The sequence below is a fragment of the Trypanosoma cruzi genome, genomic scaffold, assembly GCF_000209065.1.
Source record: "Trypanosoma cruzi strain CL Brener 1047053516747 genomic scaffold, whole genome shotgun sequence".
Classification (NCBI taxonomy): domain Eukaryota; phylum Euglenozoa; class Kinetoplastea; order Trypanosomatida; family Trypanosomatidae; genus Trypanosoma; species Trypanosoma cruzi.
The window spans coordinates 14654-33468 of NW_001849531.1; the positions used below are offsets into that span (position 1 = coordinate 14654).

The 18815-nt window shown below is 45.0% G+C and overlaps 6 protein-coding genes and 1 non-coding gene across 7 annotated transcripts, besides 34 other annotated features; 6 read left to right on the top strand and 1 right to left on the bottom strand.

Moving 5' to 3' along the window:
- Tc00.1047053510431.10 (isopentenyl-diphosphate delta-isomerase, putative) lies at positions 1-542 on the top strand (the record flags this gene model as incomplete). The annotated part of the gene is made up of 1 exon (XM_814128.1): positions 1-542. A coding segment is annotated over one exon (542 nt), but the record flags the coding sequence as incomplete, so codon positions are not given.
- Positions 1-1145: a sequence feature (areas merged during assembly that could not be assigned to a particular haplotype. This can correspond to areas where the two haplotypes were merged or to regions with more than two copies in the genome that were merged during assembly.).
- Positions 760-785: a microsatellite.
- Positions 1146-1997: a sequence feature (haploid, Esmeraldo-like haplotype).
- Positions 1272-1295: a microsatellite.
- Tc00.1047053510431.20 (hypothetical protein, conserved) lies at positions 1377-2417 on the top strand (the record flags this gene model as incomplete). Its single annotated transcript, XM_814130.1, has 1 exon — positions 1377-2417. One exon carries the CDS (start codon positions 1377-1379, stop codon positions 2415-2417), a length of 1041 nt encoding a protein of 346 aa, XP_819223.1.
- Positions 1998-2071: a sequence feature (areas not merged during assembly with more than two copies in the genome that could not be assigned to a particular haplotype).
- Positions 2072-2169: a sequence feature (haploid, Esmeraldo-like haplotype).
- Positions 2170-7472: a sequence feature (heterozygous, Esmeraldo-like haplotype).
- Positions 2648-2674: a microsatellite.
- Positions 2694-2721: a microsatellite.
- Positions 2722-2753: a microsatellite.
- Tc00.1047053510431.30 (amino acid permease, putative) lies at positions 2848-4191 on the top strand (the record flags this gene model as incomplete). Its single annotated transcript, XM_814131.1, has 1 exon — positions 2848-4191. The coding sequence occupies one exon, from the start codon at positions 2848-2850 to the stop codon at positions 4189-4191; it is 1344 nt and encodes a 447-aa protein (XP_819224.1).
- Positions 4193-4226: a microsatellite.
- Positions 4310-4348: a microsatellite.
- Positions 4537-4581: a sequence feature (T-rich).
- Positions 4948-6234, top strand: Tc00.1047053510431.40 (CAAX prenyl protease 1, putative; the record flags this gene model as incomplete). Its single annotated transcript, XM_814132.1, has 1 exon — positions 4948-6234. The coding sequence occupies one exon, from the start codon at positions 4948-4950 to the stop codon at positions 6232-6234; it is 1287 nt and encodes a 428-aa protein (XP_819225.1).
- Positions 6528-6558: a microsatellite.
- Positions 6848-7069: a mobile genetic element.
- Positions 6848-11304: a mobile genetic element.
- Positions 7473-10521: a sequence feature (areas not merged during assembly with more than two copies in the genome that could not be assigned to a particular haplotype).
- Positions 10522-11305: a sequence feature (heterozygous, non-Esmeraldo-like haplotype).
- Positions 11306-11413: a sequence feature (areas merged during assembly that could not be assigned to a particular haplotype. This can correspond to areas where the two haplotypes were merged or to regions with more than two copies in the genome that were merged during assembly.).
- Positions 11308-11351: a microsatellite.
- Positions 11393-11464, bottom strand: Tc00.1047053510431.55. Its single transcript has one exon. It is a non-coding gene; the product is annotated as a tRNA-Cys (tRNA).
- Positions 11414-12388: a sequence feature (heterozygous, Esmeraldo-like haplotype).
- On the top strand, positions 11763-12668 carry Tc00.1047053510431.70 (hypothetical protein, conserved; the record flags this gene model as incomplete). The annotated part of the gene is made up of 1 exon (XM_814133.1): positions 11763-12668. One exon carries the CDS (start codon positions 11763-11765, stop codon positions 12666-12668), a length of 906 nt encoding a protein of 301 aa, XP_819226.1.
- Positions 12389-13264: a sequence feature (haploid, non-Esmeraldo-like haplotype).
- Positions 12710-12790: a sequence feature (A-rich).
- Positions 12961-12992: a microsatellite.
- Positions 13265-14217: a sequence feature (areas merged during assembly that could not be assigned to a particular haplotype. This can correspond to areas where the two haplotypes were merged or to regions with more than two copies in the genome that were merged during assembly.).
- Positions 13414-13440: a microsatellite.
- Positions 13471-13498: a microsatellite.
- Positions 13583-18532, top strand: Tc00.1047053510431.80 (hypothetical protein, conserved; the record flags this gene model as incomplete). The annotated part of the gene is made up of 1 exon (XM_814134.1): positions 13583-18532. The coding sequence occupies one exon, from the start codon at positions 13583-13585 to the stop codon at positions 18530-18532; it is 4950 nt and encodes a 1649-aa protein (XP_819227.1).
- Positions 14218-14413: a sequence feature (haploid, non-Esmeraldo-like haplotype).
- Positions 14414-17579: a sequence feature (heterozygous, Esmeraldo-like haplotype).
- Positions 17580-17817: a sequence feature (haploid, Esmeraldo-like haplotype).
- Positions 17818-18815: part of a sequence feature (areas merged during assembly that could not be assigned to a particular haplotype. This can correspond to areas where the two haplotypes were merged or to regions with more than two copies in the genome that were merged during assembly.) that runs on past the window's edge.
- Positions 18540-18566: a microsatellite.
- Positions 18598-18630: a sequence feature (AT_rich).
- Positions 18654-18673: a microsatellite.

Genomic DNA, 18815 nt, shown 5'->3' on the forward strand with positions numbered 1-18815 from the left:
ACACAAACTTTGAATCTCTTCTACATAAACTTGAGGAGCTCCTGCCGCATATTAAAGTCCCTGTCATTGTGAAGGGTGTTGGCCATGGAATAGAGAAGCGTAGTGTGATGGCTTTACAGAGAGTGGGAGTAAAATATATTGACGTCTCGGGATGTGGTGGAACCTCATGGGCATGGATTGAGGGATGGCGGCATCCGGATCTCCCTGATGACCAAAACTTGGGATACATCTTTCGGGACGTTGGGATCACCACCGACCGTTCCCTGCAGGAATGTGCGCCTCTCACCCAAGCAAGTGATCTTCGTCTTATCGCTGGAGGCGGCATTCGTACCGGTCTTGACATCGCCAAATCCCTGATGATGGGCGCGGAATGTGCAACCGCAGCCTTGCCCTTTTTGAAAGCTGCACTGGAAAGTCCCGAAAGGGTTCGTGGGGTCATTCAGAGGTTTAAAAAGGAACTTATTGTCGCCATGTTTGCCTGTGGTGCGAGTACCATTGAGGAGTTACGGAAAATGTCCCTTAGCGTGTCCTCGTCGCTTTAGGGGGGGAAGGACAGGAAAGAAATAGTGGAGCTTGAATATATGTGTATTTATTTTCTCATTATATTTTTATCTGTCTTCGGCTTCGGGGAAGTGTGCGTCCATCCATTCCTGGTTTATGGTGGAGATGAAGAAGAAGAAGAAAACGTTTAATGATTCAAGGGGACTTTTTCGGTTCTCTCACGAGCTCACTTACTTTTGACTTTTATTATTATTATTATTTTTTTTTTTTTTTTTTTTTTTTTTCCGGCTGTCAGTGTTGCTGTTTTGAAAGCTTTCGAAAGAAATGGTTTGGCCCTATTTGTCTCCGGTAAACACGCATGATAATAACATTGTTCTTATTGTATCACAGTAAGGATCATCCCAAAGGGTGAGGCTTGAAGGAGCGCCCGACGTAAACCCCACCGTCCCGTGCGGGGAGGCGGGTGGGAGACGCCTTTACTTCTTTATGTTATAAATTCATTCAATATTGCATAAATGATGTAACAATAAGGAATTAATTTAGACTCTCTATTGACTACTGGGCCTAAACATATGTGTATACGTCTCCGTGGCCGCAAAGACCACACAGCGAATATAAATGATGTTTACTTTTCCCTTCCCACCTTTTAATTGGGGATAAGTGATGCATAGAATAATTTAATTTGTGTGGTTGCACAGGGATATATATATATATGAACATGTATATGTACGTATGAATTATAATGATGATTTTACTACTATATTCCCTACTTCTTTTTTTTTTTTTTTTTTTTTGTGCGTGCGCCTTTCTGATGTGTGTTTTTGTTTTTTTTTCTTCCAATAGTGGATAGGGAAGAAAGCTACCATACAGGTCTGATGGTTCAGGGTGGTGTGGTGGAGATCCCCCCTAACTTTGTTCCATTGGAACATGTTTGCCGGGCTCTCAAGAACGCTGACTGCCGTACCCCCGTTATTTTCTTTTATGAAGATGGTGATCCTTTTCTTTCTCTCTGCAAAATTGCCAGGGAGATGCAATCCGCCGTGTGGCACTTTGACCTTGCCGTAATAAAAAGCATTCAAAACGTCATGGATTACATCGATGTGGGAACAAAAAACGGGGACTGGGTGTTGATCTCACACTGTGAGGAAGTGGAGCAACACCTCTTCCGTGAAGTTGCTCTTAGGGTTTTTCTCTTGAAGCCGGAGCCGAAGAAGTACCCTCGGCGGGAGTTTTTTCGGTGTTTATTTTGTGTTGAAAAGGCCTTTGAATTGGAGGGAAACGCGATGACGCCATTTCCTCCGGTCCTTCTCAAGAACTCCATTATTTCAAGACGCGTGGATGAGAGTTCTTCAAAGTGGTGCCTTAAACTTCCATCGGATGCTAAATACCGAGAAATTGAGGAATTAAAACGTGAGCGACGCCGCGCAGCCGGTCGCGACAGCGACAGTGAAACGGACCTGAGTGAAGATGACAGACTATCTGGTAAGTGGTTCCATCGCTCGGTGGAATTAAATAAGGCGGCTGATGAATCTCCAATCACCATGGCGGAGGGAGAAATGCAGGCTGCATTGGATGAAGAAGATGTAGAGACGATCAAAATTTTGATTGCGGATGGAAAGATTGACGTGTCGAAGGTCATCAAATTTGGCATGACGCCGCTTCAGTACGCGTGTTCTACTCAAAAGGTCAAGGCTGCGAAGTGTCTGCTGGAGTGCGGTGCCGACCCCAACCAGCCCCGTCAAAGTGATGGTCGTCCCCCAATATTTATGGCTCTCGAAGATGAGTCGCTTGTGGAAGCTCTTGTAAAACATGGCGCGGACTTGTTTAAGACATTCCAGGGATGGCGGCTAGACGCCCACCCAGATACGTCGCCGCCCATAGCGCGAATGATTAAGAAGCTCCGACAGAGCATGTGATGATTTCAAGTGATAGTGTGTGTAGGGGAGGGGAAAAAAGATAAAAGGGCACCAACAAAGACATGGGGTATTGTATGCATTTATAGTGCCTGCTTTTTCTCTCCTTTATGTATATTTTATGTACAGCGCCTGAGGATGTGTGTAAGGTAAATGTCGGTGAAAGAATGTGAAGGAATTCAGAGAAACCATTTGTACTCTCCCGCTCGATGTGGAATTTGTGAGAAAAAATGTTTCTTTTTTCTTTTTTTTTTTCTTTTAGTTTAGTTCTTTCCCGTGTACCTTTATTTCTTTTTATTGTTTTATAATTTATTTATTTATTTATTTATTTATTCATTTTTATTATTATTATGTGTGTGTTACTTGTGGTGCTGTTGTTGTTTTCTTGTTTCTTTTACTTTTATTTTTTATTTTTTATTTCTTCCCTTTTTGGATGGGTGTTCTTGGTGCTTTTTTTTTCTTTTTCCCTTTTAGGAGTCATTTGTGTTGTCGGGTGTTGGTGGTAAAAAGAAGTGAAGGAAACGAACACGCCGAGGTGATGGTTAGTTTGTGTAGCAAGAAGGGCCCGTTGGGGGCAGCGCTGAGTTTGTCCGTCGCAACGATTGGCGCAGGGACTCTCACGCTGCCTTTGACTTTTGAAGACTGTGGAATTCTTCCTGTCATTGCGTTTATGGTCCTCGTTGGGGCCTTTACTGTCATTTCGATTGATTATCTCATTCTGTGCGTCGATAACGTGCAGCTGCGATCGTATGAAGAAATCTCTCGTCAATTGTTGGGTCGTACGTTTGAGGAGGTTGCCCGCTGGATGCTTATTCTTTACAACGTCGGGGTTGCGGCAGGGTACATTGTCGTTATTAGAGAACTCTTCGACCCTCTGGTGCCGATCATCCGAGGGCACTTCCCATTTCTCGATAGTTCCATGCGTATCATTGTGATTGTTTGGGCATTTCTGATGCTTCCCCTGACATGCATTCCACAGATAACATCTCTACATTTTGTGTCTTTGATGGCAATTGCTTCCACCTTTGTTGTCTCCGGTCTTATTGCCTACCGCTACTTTGTGCCATTTCATTCGACAGCAGCACAAGAGGGTCATGCTGTGAAGTATTTTTCTCTATCACGTCGCATGGTATTGGCCCTGCCGATATTGATGTTCTCATTTGACTGTCAAACACTTGTGTTTCAGATTTATGCCGGTATTGGTGAACAGACCCCAAAAGGTATGAGGAAAGTGTCGATAATTAGCATCGGGATCACTGGGATGGTTTATTGGGCGGTAGGTCTTTTTGGTTATCTATCGAATACGCCTCATGTTCACGGTAACATATTGACCAATTATAATCCTATAGAAGACAAACTGTTTGCAGTGGGGGATGCCATGTATTCATTTACCGTTATTATTGCCTATGTTCTTGTTCTGTTTCCTTCTCGAGATGCTGTCTTTACATTATTGTATGGATACAGCAGTACTACCTGTGATTATTTTGATGCTGCTATATCGACCAAGGATAACCTGATAGCAAGCTTTTTGCTGTCCACGCTTAGCCTGTTATTGGCCTTGAAGGCCCCCGGGATTGTGTTTATTATCGCGTTGTTGGGAGGTCTTTGTAGTAGTACCCTTTGTTTTATATATCCTGCCACTTTCCGTATTCGATTACATGCGTTGGGTATTGCTCCGGCATCCTCATGGGAACTCTTTATAGCTTTCGTCATGTTGGGTCTTGGTTTTATCGGTGGGGTGATGGGTAGTGTGGTGATGTTCACAGGGATGAGCTAAGATATATGTATATATATATATATATATATATATATGGACTTTTCTTTTCTTCCTGTGTGTGCATTTGCGTGCACTTTTTGTCCACGCTCTTCTTTCGGTTCATGATGTTTTTAAACGCATGATGATAACGATATTAATAATATTAATAATAATAATAGAGGTGGTCATAAGGCACAGCCGGTCCTGTTCCTTTTTTTTTTACTTTTGCTTCTCCGCTTTTGTTGTTAGGGGAGGAAGTCGGTGAAATGAGAGGGGAAGAGACACCGATGCATGACGGGACGGGCTTGCGGCTGGCCATTCTTTTCTGCTCGTGTTTTGGGTAAATTATGTTGAGCAAAAAAAGTGTTTTTTTTTTTTTTTCTTCCTTTTTTCGGTTGTTGTTTTCTGTTTGTGTGTTTACGATGATACCTGCCCCTCTTTTCTTTTCTCCTCCATCATTGGGCACAACAGCTGCTGCTGCGTCTGTTTGATGCATTTCGGCCACAAATCGGTGCGCTTATTCATCGCCCCGCCCTCTCCTTTTTCTTCACTTGCGTACGGCTGGAGTTGTTTATTTTTTTGTTGATGATTCCAATCTCTTTTTTTTTTTTTGTGTGTGTGTGGTGTACTTTGACCCGTGAATAATACGAGGTTGGTTTGATTTTTTGTTGCGGATCCCATGCGGTCTTGGACGGATGGGATGATGCCGTTTCTTTTCTCTTTTTCCACATGAAACAACTCCTGTAGTGTTCTGCGTCGATAGTCAAATCGTGTCAAATGTACCTTGCGGGGCGCCCCTCGTTTTATGCTTCGGCTTTGATTGGAACAAATGCGGTCGCAGGGTGGGAATTGTACCTCCTGTACCGCCAGTGGAGATCATTTTTCCGCGAGGAACTTCCGGAGTCGCATGCGGGCATTGTGGAGGACGAGGAATTTCAAAAAAGTCAGGCGTACGGTAGAGATAAGGGGGCGTTCGCCATTTGCTGCGATGTCCGGGATCTCATTCTGAGTAATGTGGCGATTCTGATAAGACTCCCCGCCAGGACGTTCGATTGGGTGGCAAAATGGCTTCCTGTGGCGGCAGGTTCATTCACACACTGCTGCGCCCTGACGGCGGCCACGGATGTCGCGTCAACCCTGATGTCGCTTCCCTTTGATTACTACAAGACGTTTGTTATTGAGGAAAAACACGGATTCAATAAAACGTCCCGAAAGGAGTTTTTCAAAGATGCGGCAAAAGGATTGTGTCTTCGCGTATTTCTCTTACATCCCCTCACCACGGGGTTGATTCTTCAGGTCGTTTGGAGATTTGGGGACCGGTTTCCTCTCTATTTATTTCTCGGGGCCACAGGTCTGGCGATGGCCTTCACGTTTCTCTATCCGACTCTTATCCAGCCCCTCTTTAACACATATACGCCCATATCCGAGGACTCGGCATTGTACAAGAAGATTTCCATTCTTGCCAAGTCGCATCAATTTCCATTGGAGAAGCTATATCAGGTCGATGGTTCACGTCGGTCCAGTCATAGTAATGCCTACGTGTATGGATTTTGGAAAAACAAACGGATTGTCCTGTATGACACCCTCATCGAACAGATGGAAGGGGATGACGACCTCATCTTATCCCTTCTGTGCCATGAATTGGGGCATTGGAAGCATTCACACAACATCATTCTTCTCGGCATTGGTATTGCCCAGCTATTTTGCATTTCATTTGGAGCAAAGGCGGTTATATTTAACCCTGAGATTTATGAGGAATTTGGTTTCCGTCAAATGAATCCATTTGTTGGATTCACGCTGTTCCTCTCCGTCGTCGCGGAGCCGCTGCTCACACTTTTCGGTTATGCTTTCTCGCTCCTGTCGCGCCAACTCGAGTTCCAGGCGGATAAATTCGCGGTTGAATCAGGCTACGGCATGTCACTGAGAAAGGGCCTCCTCATCATGCAAAAAACAAACAAGTCCGAGGTGTCCCCGGACAATTTATACGCCGCGATGAAATACACGCACCCGCCAATTGCCGAACGCGTCGCCGCCATCGATGCCGAGATAAAAAAGAGCACGTGAGTTCTGCGAAGCGTGGGGAAAAGCAAAAAAAAAAAAGAGCCATACGGGTACAATAGGTCCGCTGCGAAACACGCGCAACCCAAATGTGAAGAGAGGAAGCCGCGCCAACAGGGATTAGGGAAAGGAATGCAAATAAGTGAAGGGTAACTTTTGAAACACGCTCTGGGAAAAGACGAAAGCAACAAAAACAAAACATAAATCCCTTTTTGTTACCGTTACCGTTATCCCCGCCGACTGCTCAGAGTTGCCTTTTTTTTCTTTGTTTGTTTGACATCGCGCTAAAAAAAGTATAGTTTTTTTTTTTTTTTTTTTTTTTTTTTTTTTAGGGCGAAGTGACGGTTACATTATGGCGTCGTTTGTTTATTTGCCCTCGCCCCCTCCGTGCCGCCCGAGGTCCGAACACGAATGAAAAACGCCATTGGAACTTCCCATCGCGCGAAAGCCGCCCAGAGGACGACGTGCGACGCATTAGGCAACTTTTTGGGCAAGATTTTTTCCAATACGCATAGGGATCCTGGCAAACTACAAATAAAATGATGCGTTTGAAAGAAGAAGATATTATGATCGGGTGAATTTGACGAACAAGACGGCAGGCCGGATCGCGCTCATCGGGATATTCACCCGGGCCGCTCACTGGATCCTGAAATAATCTAAAGAAACCGAACAAGGTAGAAGAAGAAAGGATTTTCGCAGAGTTGGTTCATTGCCTCCACCTTTTCCTTTCATTCGATATTTAAATTCTATTGACCATTCGCATGTTCTTTTTTCCTCAGAATATCTTTATTACTTACGAAGTGGCAGACTTTGGGGTCCTTCAGCCACAAGACCCCGCCGCTCCCTTCGCCAAGTCCTGAAGCGTAAAAACACGACCGCGTGGCATGCCGTCTGCGGGATTTTCCGCGGACCGCACGTAAGCAAAGGATGCCTGTATTCCGCGTGAGTCAAAAAAACTCATATATCCGTCGCAGATCCCACGTCAACGCGTGCGATTTTGAGCTGCCTTTATTCGCCGCTCCTTGCAGCGAAGTGTTGTCTACCCAAACGTCCATGGTGGGTGGCAAGATGGCGGAAAAGACCGATAAGGCTAAGCGTACCGCGCGCGCCCCGGTCTGCATGATAAGAAAGGGCTTCCTCTCCCACTCTCCTCCGGCAATTTTAACGTCGCCGGAGTATGGAATGAAAACGGCTCCCCATCCATGAGGCAACGCATCCGTGATGATGGCGGCCGATGCCTTTTCCGTGGGCTTGAGGTTTCGCCGATGATTATTCTCGATCATGTGTCGCAATCTCTCGCCCAAGCCAACCGCTGCCGGCGAACGATTCGCCGGGGATGTCTCCTGCACAATCCCCCGGTTAAGTGCGGACAATCGTCGTCGCACTGCCTTGATGAAAAGGTAGTAATCACATAAATGCGTGCCCAAAATGGCAGCCGCGTACAAAAAGGCGTGACGCCTTGAACTCCATTTCCGCGATGGTTGAAGAATTGAGCGCCGGCATGGCGCGTACAGACCGGACAAACTTGTCACTCAGAGATACCATCTTGTGAGTTTGATCAAACTGCACCCCAGGAAGATGTACTGCGTGGCGCCCGATTCGCGTTCCTCCCCCATCGTGGCGCGACGGCCGTCCGCATTACGAAGCACTTGGGCTTCCCACAATGTCACATTGCTTTTCGACCCTGCGATGCGTATATTATCGATCCAAACGTCGATACGCACCAATGGAGGTGCAGCCCAGAGGAAGTGAACCACCGTCGTCACCACCGCAATTGCCGAAGTAATGATCTGGAGAATTTCTGGGCTGGCCTTGTATCCCATTGGGAGCCGCGTGAGCTCCTCCAGCGTGCCGTCCTCCACGCGGCATCGAAAGAGATGCCGAGTCTCCCGCGGTAAGGAGACTCGGAAAAAGAATGCCTTTGAGTACAGGCAGGAAGCGGCCTCAGCCATCACAGGTGTCAAGTAATGGGAAATGCGTAAAAAAGGTACAATAGCCTCATAAGGTTCTTCTCTATTCTTGTAGCGTGCCCACGCAATCCATCGTTTTCGCAAACCGGCGTTTTTCTCCTCCACAACCGAAAAAGGGTATTATCCATCAGCCTGTTGTTGTGGATGAAGCGTCCTCGATTATTCACGCTTCCTTCAACAATCGCGCGTCAGCGACTGGAATCCTTCGTGGGCTTTCGCCTGGTGTAAAAGAGGACGGAGGAAAAGGGGACCGCCCGACGAGTCCCCAAACTTGCATGAGTCTCTCAAAGGTGGCCGGGTTCAACGGTCCCCTGACGCACTCCAAATTCAATGCGGAAACGTTGACTTGCTGTGGCGGGATGGTTCGTTCCTCTTGTGGAGTGGCCAGTCGCGTCCTTGTCGCGCGTCTTTAAACCGCGGCGGCACGATGAAGATCATAGAAAAACGCCTCTCTGCTCTCAACCACGGTTCCGGCCCTCCCGCAGTTTCTCCCTTCACACCAATGCAACCAGCGACGACACCTGGGTCAGCACTGTGTTGCAATTCCCCAAATACCGAACTGTGCCTTGGGGAAGGCCAAACGGGTCGTCGTGCCCCGCCATCCGCAAGATCACGCGTGGGTCCAAATTGTGTGACTCCACGATTTCAGCGGCGCACCCCGTTTTATGGAATGCGCCGTGGCATCCCAAGAAGCCAGAGCTCGCTCCACGTGGGCAGTCGTAAGATTCGTGAGCTTTTCGCTGTGTCAAAGTGTCCTGCATAACTTTATAGTGTTGAACGCATCCCGCCCTCGTATCCTGACGAACCGCGAGGCGCGGTGGGGATCCGCCCTCGCCGTCCTTGGTGCCACGGACAAATCCAGAATTATGGTCCCGTCCGGATCCAGTGTGAAATTTTTTGGGAGTCAAGGCCGCAATGTCGGACCAACGACTCGCCATTACCCAAACAAGTTGAAAACAACACGTTCCTTTCAATCGGTCCGGCTGCGGACAAATTGGTTCATCTTTTCCGTTGTCAAGGGGGCGCGCCTGCTTCGTTTCCGAACGCGCCGCAATTTTTGGTAACACCAGAATCGCCATTTCCAGCGGGGTTCGATACATTTGCAAAATGGACCGCCAGCATCCTGGCGTGCTGCGGTCGGATCGATGGCGCCACATCTCATATTGCCATCAAAATGACCGCGCAGCTCTCCTCGTTGATCGGCTGCGCGTGCGTGCGGCATGAACTTGTGAATTGCCCCGCTAGTGACATTCTCAGCTCCTACTTTGACGGCGCCCGCATTTCTCAAGCCAACTCGTTCGCCCTCCTCATGTGGCTGGCACAGAGCGAAGATATCGGTGATTCGCGGTACCACAGTCGAGCGTCGTTGGCGTATAAGCTCCTTTGCGCTTCTTAACGATTGCGTGGGGCGATTTGGAAGATCGGATGGAACATCGGCGGTGCGGTGCGACGTCTTCTGTGGGGATTGGTGGGAGGTGGTGGAATGGGTGTAGCCGCCGTCGTCCGCCTTCATGAGCGGCGGGCAGCCCCTTCGCCTTTTTTTGACGTTCGTTTGTAGTTCGGTGAAACCCTTTTGGGGCGCACGTTGCAATTAGACGCGTCGTGCCCATAATTGTGGCACAGTCGGCATCGCAGCAACAGCGATCGAGTTCCCATTCGATCCATGAGAGGCTGAGCCGCCCTCGCGAAGGTGTCATCCTCATAAAAAGCCGTATGGAGGCGGGCACGCAGTTTTTGGATCGGGATGCTGGGGTCGGATTTAATCATGATCTGCATCCAAAAGACCTGCAGTACAATCCTGCCCAAGTCCATGAACTGCTTGTTGGGCTCCCGATACAACTGCAATGCGCACATCCACGAAACCAGAATGTCAAAGGCAATTTGGGCGTGAGCATCCCCTCGGTGCCAGTAATCGTAAGCGCTACGGATTTCAAATATGCCTTCATTCCAAATTCGCGGGAACAAGTGTTGGCGACAAATTCAAAGAAACCCGGATTCTCTTCATCCGAACCGGAAACTTCTTCTGGAGCCGGAGATCGAGAGGGCGAAGTCACGGGGTGAGGGAAACGCGGTCGCCCAAATTGCCCAATGACGCATGAGTATTGACCCGCCGTCGCTCTCCCGTGAAAATGGGTTGGGGAATTGTGGGTGCAGCCGCGCCCCTGGCCATCAAACGCTCGTGGTGGGGCGGTGTCGTTGCGCCATCTTCGGACCCGTGCGCGGGTGCATCTGGCGGCCCTCTCCTGGAAGAGGGAACTCCTCGCTGTCCGGGCGCGTCGCCGCACCCCAAGCTGCAAGCCGCGCTTCCAAGGCACTGATGCGTGCCTTTCGTTCCTGGGGTTGTCCCTGGGGTTGGGCAGGGGCTGTCTCCAAATGGCGTTCGCGCCCCGCAAGCGCCGATTCTCGTCGCGCAAGAAAACCGTCCGCCACCGCAGTGTTCGACGCACGTGCCGAAAAGTGGTTATTCGCTTCCTCCATCTGATGTTGAAGCTGCGCGCTTCTATTCTGCACGTCCGCGGCGGCGTAGTGCGACTTTGATCTCCGCCCTTCCGCGATGGTCAGCCCTTGCCGCGTCCCCAACTCACGGGCTGCCCTCATTATGGGCAGGAGGAATTGAGACTCAAAATTTGGTGCTTGGGGCGCCCGGAGATCCGCAATGTGCCCCGTAATGGTTGAATCCTCCCAGTGCTTGGCAGTGTTTCCTGAAATCCATCGTGAGCCCCTTATGGTGGCACTGACAGTCATCATTGATTCCGACTGTCCCTTTTCATCCATGTAGGCGAGTTGCTCCTGTATATCGCCTTGCTGGCGTACAAGATCCGCCATGCAATTACCGATAAGGCTCCATTCCGTTGCCGTGTAAAAGGAACCATCGCCATTCCTTTATATGAGCTTGCAGGAATCAGGTTTGGCTGTAAAAACAAAATAAAAATAAAACAACTAAATTCGTCTAGACGCCATTGGTTCCCTGATTCCTAGAATCGCGGTCAACCAAAAAATAATAAAGTAGGGGAAAAAGGCTCATGGAGAGTTCGCTTCATCAGGGTATATATATATTAAATTAGATAGTAAGCTCGACCCTTAAACAGTCTCTTCACAAGGTTCCGGAAATAAAAATAAAAGTAGAAATAGTAATAATAACAATAATAATAACGAAAGAAGAAAATAAAGTAAATTTTTTTTTTGGAAAAGTAAGGACCCACCCGGGTTTGAACCGGGGACCATTCGGACTGCAGCCGAATGCTCTACCACTGAGCTATGAATCCTCCGTCGAAAAGTTTTTTGTGTAAATGTAACCTGTTTCTCTCGACATCTAAAGCACGTTGTGTGCCTAAGTTCGCCGCGAACGCCGGCGAGACATGGCGAAGGGAGTGCGATAGTTACGTTGGCTGCCGGGGGACGATTCTTTGGAATTTTATTGGCGACGGGGCCTTATCGCACTTGCCCTTGGGACGGCTCTCGTTGAAATCGTTTATTTGGGGCGACGGCTTTGTTTTCCATGTGCGTGTCTTAATCCTTTTTCTTTTTTGTTTTGAGCTTGGGAACGAACAGGTGTTAGTATCGATGACGGTCCAAAGGTACTATTTGTTAGGGGGCGCCTTGTTCTTTTTTTTCGTTTACTGTTTGGTTCGCCCTGGGTCTTTGCGTCGTCTTGCTTTTGCTTCTGGTATCGGTTTTGCTTTGGGATACGGATTGCCAGCTCTAAATAACGTGCGAAAGCATTCATTTAAGGCCATAAATGAACCAATCCATTTGCTCGCACCACCGGCAGACTTCCGTAGCATGTATCATCGAATTTTTGAGCATATTTCAGAGCGTTATGATGAACTTGGCCAAATGGAAATTGGGGAGGAACATATTACAGTCATGCAAAATGTTTTTGCTCAGATAGGGACTCTCGATTTTGATGGTATTAGAAAAATGTGGACTTCAGTGATTATACCTCAACTGCGCAGCTCCATAAGTGGTGGCGCTCTTGTTAATGATAGTCAAAATTTGCCCACAAAAATTGAGGAAAGCGTCGTTTTTTGCGATATTGGAAGTGGCGTAGGAAACGTTTGTCTTCAAATTTTGGCCGAGACCCATTGCAAAAAAGTGGTGGGAGTCGAGGTGATTCCTTCCAGGTTCCGCAGTGCAAAAATTGCTCTGGCAAATGCCAAGTTTTATTATCCTGAATATTTTGATGGTAAAGACGCAATTTTTTTCAATGATGATTTTGTGAACTGCGTATCATGCTTAAAGGAACAGCAGGTGAATGTCATATTTGCCCATTCATGGATGTTTGACGATGAATTGATGGCGAAGCTGACAGAATTGGTCACTTCTGTGCCAACAGTGCTTTGTGTAGTGACATCACGCAGACTCACTGAGAAAGTTTTGCAGATTAGTCCAATTAAGCTCGTTTCACAAGTCTACCTGACGGCCGATTGGAATGAAGAGGCGCCTTTTTACGTTTACACAAAAAAATAAGCGAGTGGAAAAAATCTAAACAGTTGACGATGGAAGGAAGGAAGAAAAAAAAAAAAAAAAAAAAAAAAAAAAGAAAAGAAGATAACGGGAAAATATAAAAAAAAAAAAAATAAATAAATAAATGATGAACCGAGGGGAATATTGAAGGAACCGTGCCTTCGAAAAAGTAAATATAAAATAGCAACAAAACCACTAATGTACCTTGATGTTTTGAGGCGTGAATGACCGAAGGATGCTTGTAACCGGTTTTTTTATGGTACAGGGGCTTCGAATTAATTTTGGAGGTTCGCTTTTATTATTATTATTATTATTATTATTATTATTTACCGGCTTTTTCAAAGTGTGTTGTTTTTCTCTTTTACTTGAACCTTGGGAGACCTGTTATTGACTCAAAAACTGCGCTTTTTTATTGGTTTTGTGGACGTTTGAGGCGCGATGTCATGAATTGGAGGTAATGCCTTATTTGTGACTTCCCAATATTCTCTTAATATTTCAAGAATGAGGTTTACATTATTTTTTCACTGAAATGTGCATTTTCTTTTAAAGGGTAAAAAAAAAGATGGTATTGGGGTCAGATTATTACGAGGCAAATGGACACTGAGGTAAGTATCAATATGTCATTTGAAGATTCTTTGCCTCAGTAATAATAGATAATTTTACCTCTTGGAATGATTTTGCATTGGCCTGAAGGAGAATAAATAGATATGGAAAAAAAATGTAAATTAATATTTGGATTGGCAGTCTTTATATATATATATATATATATATATATTTTTAAAAATCTTTTTATTCATTAAAATCCTTTTTTTTTTTTTTTTTTTTTTTTTTTTGATTTGTGTGATATAATGAATTTTTTATCTCTTTTTCTTCCGTTTGCAAATTTTATTCCCTAACTTCATAAGTTTAATATAATTATGAATCAATCTCGATCGGGGATAAGCGATGAAAATTTTGACCCATCGCTGATAGATGATAACAGGACCGATGAGGCCGCCGGATCTTTTTATGACAACGATCAGCACGATACAGAAGAGCTCTCTGATGATGAGGAAGAAATATTAATGGAAAGTCCTTCTACTGATCTTGTTAAGGACATCATGAAGCGTTTGTTGAAGGTACAAAAACAAATGAAGTCGTTAACACATAAAATCGAGAATGTTTTGAATGTGAATTCTTTAGATTTACATCCATTGGGTGTAAATAACGAAAATGACATTGAAGGCACAATATTACTGTTAATAAAATATGATGAACTTCATCTTTTTCTCTGGGGGCGTATGGCTAAATTGCTTCACGAAGAACACCAGCAATGTGCCGATGTTTACACTGATACGTTGAACTTGCATGATCGAGAGCCATTTGAGTCTCTTACTTATACAATTCACCATAACACTGTATTTTGTGAATACATGGGGGAATTGATAAATATCACTATAGACCACACAGCCACCCATTCTGATGGTGAAGGCGAACAATTGAGACAGAATTGGGCTAAGCACATCAGGAGCATGGAGAAATCTCAGATTCTTGCTACTTATACCGCATTGCTGGTTGTCGAAGGTTCACGCGAGAGTTTTTTGGATCCTTTTTCTACTTATGACCTTTGCAAGATAATTGTTGAGGAGAAAATTCGTAGAAAACGACTGTTGGCACTATCATTATTGTTTAGCATGCTTGAGCAAGACGATCAAGCAATGGGTGAAACTCTTAATCAGCAACTCCCTCAGATTTTGTTACAGAGGGTCAGACATCTTGTTCATCGAATTTTTGGTTATCCTGAGAAACAGAATGTAATGTTTTCTCGAGAGCACAGTGGTTCACCATTTAGACATTATTCTACTTTAATACACAGCAACTCTAATTCTCCTTTTAGCTCGCGAAGGGCTTCACCAGAGATTGTGAATAGAAATCTAATTAATGATACAAGAGGGACACCGCTATCAAGTTCAGCATTGGCTTCCCTTCATAATGGCAGTTCGTCTTCACACGCCGCGGATAATCAAGGGATCACTTCTGCAGAAGCACAAATGAGGGAATTACCAATAATTAATATGGAGTTTGAAAAACCTTTATTTCAAAGAGTAAAGCATACACGTGATAATCAAGAAAGTGAAGTGACGTCGAGGCCAGCAAAGGCAATTAAATTGGAAATAAATGAGCGAGGTCCTGAATGCCAGGAGTCAAATGAAAATTGGCAACCACAAAAAGGGGAGAAAGTAGGTCGAGGTCCCGCATGGAGTTTTGAAAACCAAGCTGAAGTTTGTGATATTGGTGAAGTATTGGGAGTGACAACTACAGAGGAAATATTAGTAAGTTGGGTAAGGAATGTGGATTCTGCTGCGGATAACGATGCTGAGTCCCGTGTTTTTCGTTACAAATACAAAAAGCCTCATGAACAGGTAGTTTCATGGCAACGGTTCTTGAGTATAAAAAGCATGAAATCAGAGGATATTGACTTTAAAATGGAGGAATTTATGCTTAATTGCGCTGTCATAGGAGCTATTTGTCATCAACGAGAAGCCGTACTTCCAGCTCTTCAATTTCAAGTGATTGAATCCATGATACATGTTTTGAATAGTATTGATTTAGCTGGCGCTGCAACTATGGCTAAAAATGCAGAAACGGATACCGAAATGCGAGAAAGGACCCTTTTGAGAATGGAAGAAGAAGACGGAGCTGTGGATGAAGATAAATTAGAAATTCGATTGAGGTGGGATGCAAAACTTTATATTACGAAGGAGCACTACCGTCGGGTGAGGGAAATCGTGGCGAGAGTAGGCTGGGTATTGAATGGTTTGCTTTCCCATAAGAAATTGGCATTTCTCTTTCTTGAACTAGGTGGATTGAGACAGATTATGACATTGATTAATGCAAACCTAGAGGTTTCGACGACATATGGCTGCTGTATGGTGTTGTCTCAACTCGCGAGAAGTGCTGTGTTGGAAAAGCTCCTTCGAAATCATGGAGATTATTTTGAACCCATAATGAAATTTGTTCTGCATCACTGGAAAAATGCGTCTAGTCACGATGTACAAAGTAGCGCGGGTGGTTTTCTTTTTCAGGCTCTGAGCTTTCCTTGTGTCATTTCATTTTTCGACATCCATGAGGGTCCACAGTCAACTATGGCTACAATAGAGAGACTACTAAATAACTCAGAAGAACGATTTGACGTTATTTATCCAGGTCTGACTCTTGCCGCGTTAAAGTGTTTTTATGTGTATTTGGTTTCTCATTTGATGCTTTATACGAGAGTTGTTTTTCGAAAGCATCGTTTTTTATCAACTCTAGTGACAAATTCTTCTCAGGGCGTGTCGTTGCCTCGGGATCCAGCAACAGTTGAATGGATTTTGAGTTTTCTTTCTTCTACCTCTGCATCTATTCCTGACGTAACGATTGAAACTGTTCACAGCTTATTGACTCGAGAGAGGCTTGTTGTTTTTCGATCCTTAATCGAAAACGATTTTCACAGACTTTTGCTTCGGTGTACACAATTTTACTTTAATCAGGGCCGTTGGGAGTTACTTGCAGCTTCTTTGAACGTTTTGTGTGTTTTGTCGGTTGTTCCCTTTGTTCGTCCCCTAATTGCGGATGCACAGTATCCGGAGTCTGGAATTGTACACTTGATTATGATATTAAGTGATTTGCCGTCGGCCTCTCGAAACGGGAATACATCTCGTGAATCGCACTTAATTCCATGTGTGGCTACCGCGTTGCAGATCCTATTGCATCTAGCAGTACCTCCTGTGGATAAAAGTGATGAGGCATCCGTAGCTACATTTAATCAAGTCTGTGGCATGATCAGGGCAAACGATGGCGTTCGCACTTTGTTAGAAGTTTTGAAGATTCGAAAGGATGCGGCGATGTCAGCCAAACTTCATTTTTTTCCAGTGGTTGCTCGGGCTCTACAGTTGATGGTAACTCTTCAGCGTTATGCCGATACTCGTCTTCTTTTTGATGCTCTGGATGTGAATTCAGTGGCCAGAGAGTTGTTGAAACAATATGACGATGTTCAAAAGGAATATATCTCTATGATGGGATCTCGTTATACTGCAGGTGATGTACATGCAACAGGTCGTTTCATGGAAAATGTTAAATGTTTTTTGTTTGACAAAGAAAATAAGGAAAATTTAACTGTTTCTGTGGATCCAGTGGAATTGGAAAGAAGACAAGCCATTATTGCTCATTCTTACATCAATTACTCAAGAGAATCATTATTAGAATTAATTTATCGTTATTTGGATTCTGAGGGATTACAAAATGCGGCTTCGGTTTTGCGTCGTGATGCAAATCTTTCTTCAGATTTTTCTCAGTTGCAGCAATCGACGCATTTGAATACAGATGTGACGGCTTTTTCGACAATTGGTGCACCTACTCTTGATAGTATCATACGCTCTTATTTGAGACAGCAACACGAGAAGTGTACTAACCCTATTTCTACTCTTCCTCAATTTGATTTGCGGAAAAGTCATGTATATTACCCATTGGCCGCTCCTGTTGAATACACACGGAATACTTTTAACCGTGGACTAGCGCGAAAAATGGGTATTGACTTCTCCTTACGTATGAGAAACAATGAAAATCATTTTCTCTATCGTTACCCAGGGCATTTGTTTGGTATCGCAGGTGTTGGTGATGAAATGCAAGGAGACACCATTGCTTTTTGTGACAATGGAGACACATTAGTCGTAGGGACATCAGATGGAACCATAGCCCTTTTTGATACATTTCCAGATGATTCCTCTGTGGAAAAGTTGCTGGAACAGCATCTTGTTTTTGACGATGATGGCGTATCTGGTGTTTTTGTATCTGATGACGGGGATATGTTTGCGGTAGTTAGTAGCGACTGCGAAGTAGCTGTTATGCGGCGTGATAGTCTTCCAGTTGTTAAATACTCTGTTGAGGGTAGCCGTGCTGCGCGGTTTTCTAATTCCAATACGTTTCTACTGACAACATGTGATGAACGTCACACATGCCGTCTGTATGATATCTCGGCTCAACAGGAGGTGCGTCATTTCAGTGACCCGTCTTGGGTTGGCGAAAATCTGGACAATGTGGCTACATTTGATGCTTTTTCACAGCTTATTCTTAGTGACGCCGTCCTGTGGGATATACGTTGTGGCGATAAGCCCATATACCGTTTTGACCGTTTAAATGAATCTTTTTGCAATGCCTTTCATCCTTCTAACCTTCTCGTGCTTGTCGATGAGAAAATATGGGATTTGCGGACGTTAACCATGTTACAAACGGTGCCTGCCTTTAAAAAGACCAGCAGCTTTCATATTAATTTATTTGGCCAAGTGATTTACAGTTTTCGCGAAGCTTCAAGTCTTGGGAATTCTGCCTCATCAGTTCTCTCAGTTGTAGAGAGCCACACTTTTGAGACGGTTTTTTCCACCGAGGTTCGCCCACCCTTCAGGGCGTTTGCCATTGACCCTTCAGATAGGTATTGCGCTGCGATTATTGATCAAGACATGGGTGCTGTGGTGCGGGTGTTTTCAACTTCTTCTGGGCCACTCCCCGGGCAACAGACCTTTCCTTTTCCCCAGAGCAATGGTGATAATGCGAGCGAAACAGATCTGGGAGAGAATGAAGATGGTGACGAAGACGAGTTAGACCACGACAGTTCCTCGTCCTCCAGTGACGAAGATAGTGACGATGATCCTAGTAGTGATACGGTAGATGAAGAAGGAAGCGAATTGGACCACACGGAGGCAGTGAGCGGTGCAGACTCCGAAGAGGTGAGCGATGCTTTTGAGAATGGTACGCTAACGACAACAGGGGATGAAACTAGCGGAAGCGGAGAGTCCGGTGAGACAGCCGAAGAAATGGAAGAAGTTTCTGACGAATCGATGAGTTCTACCTAAAAAGAGGATAAATAAATAAGTAAATAAATAAATATATGAAGTGATAAAAGATAACTCTTCTCCCGTTTTAAATTATGTAAAATAAAATATTTTTTTTAGTGCGTTTTTTTTCTCATTCCATTCTCTCTCTCTCTCTCTCTCCATTATTTGCCTCTACCACGTTCCATCCTGATTTTGGGTTTGCGTGTCCCCAGCGCAAGTGGAGGGATGGAGGGAGTTGAGGTACCGGGTGCTTCTAATGCAAGGAATTTATCTCATTTTTTTTTTTTTTTTTCTGCGTACA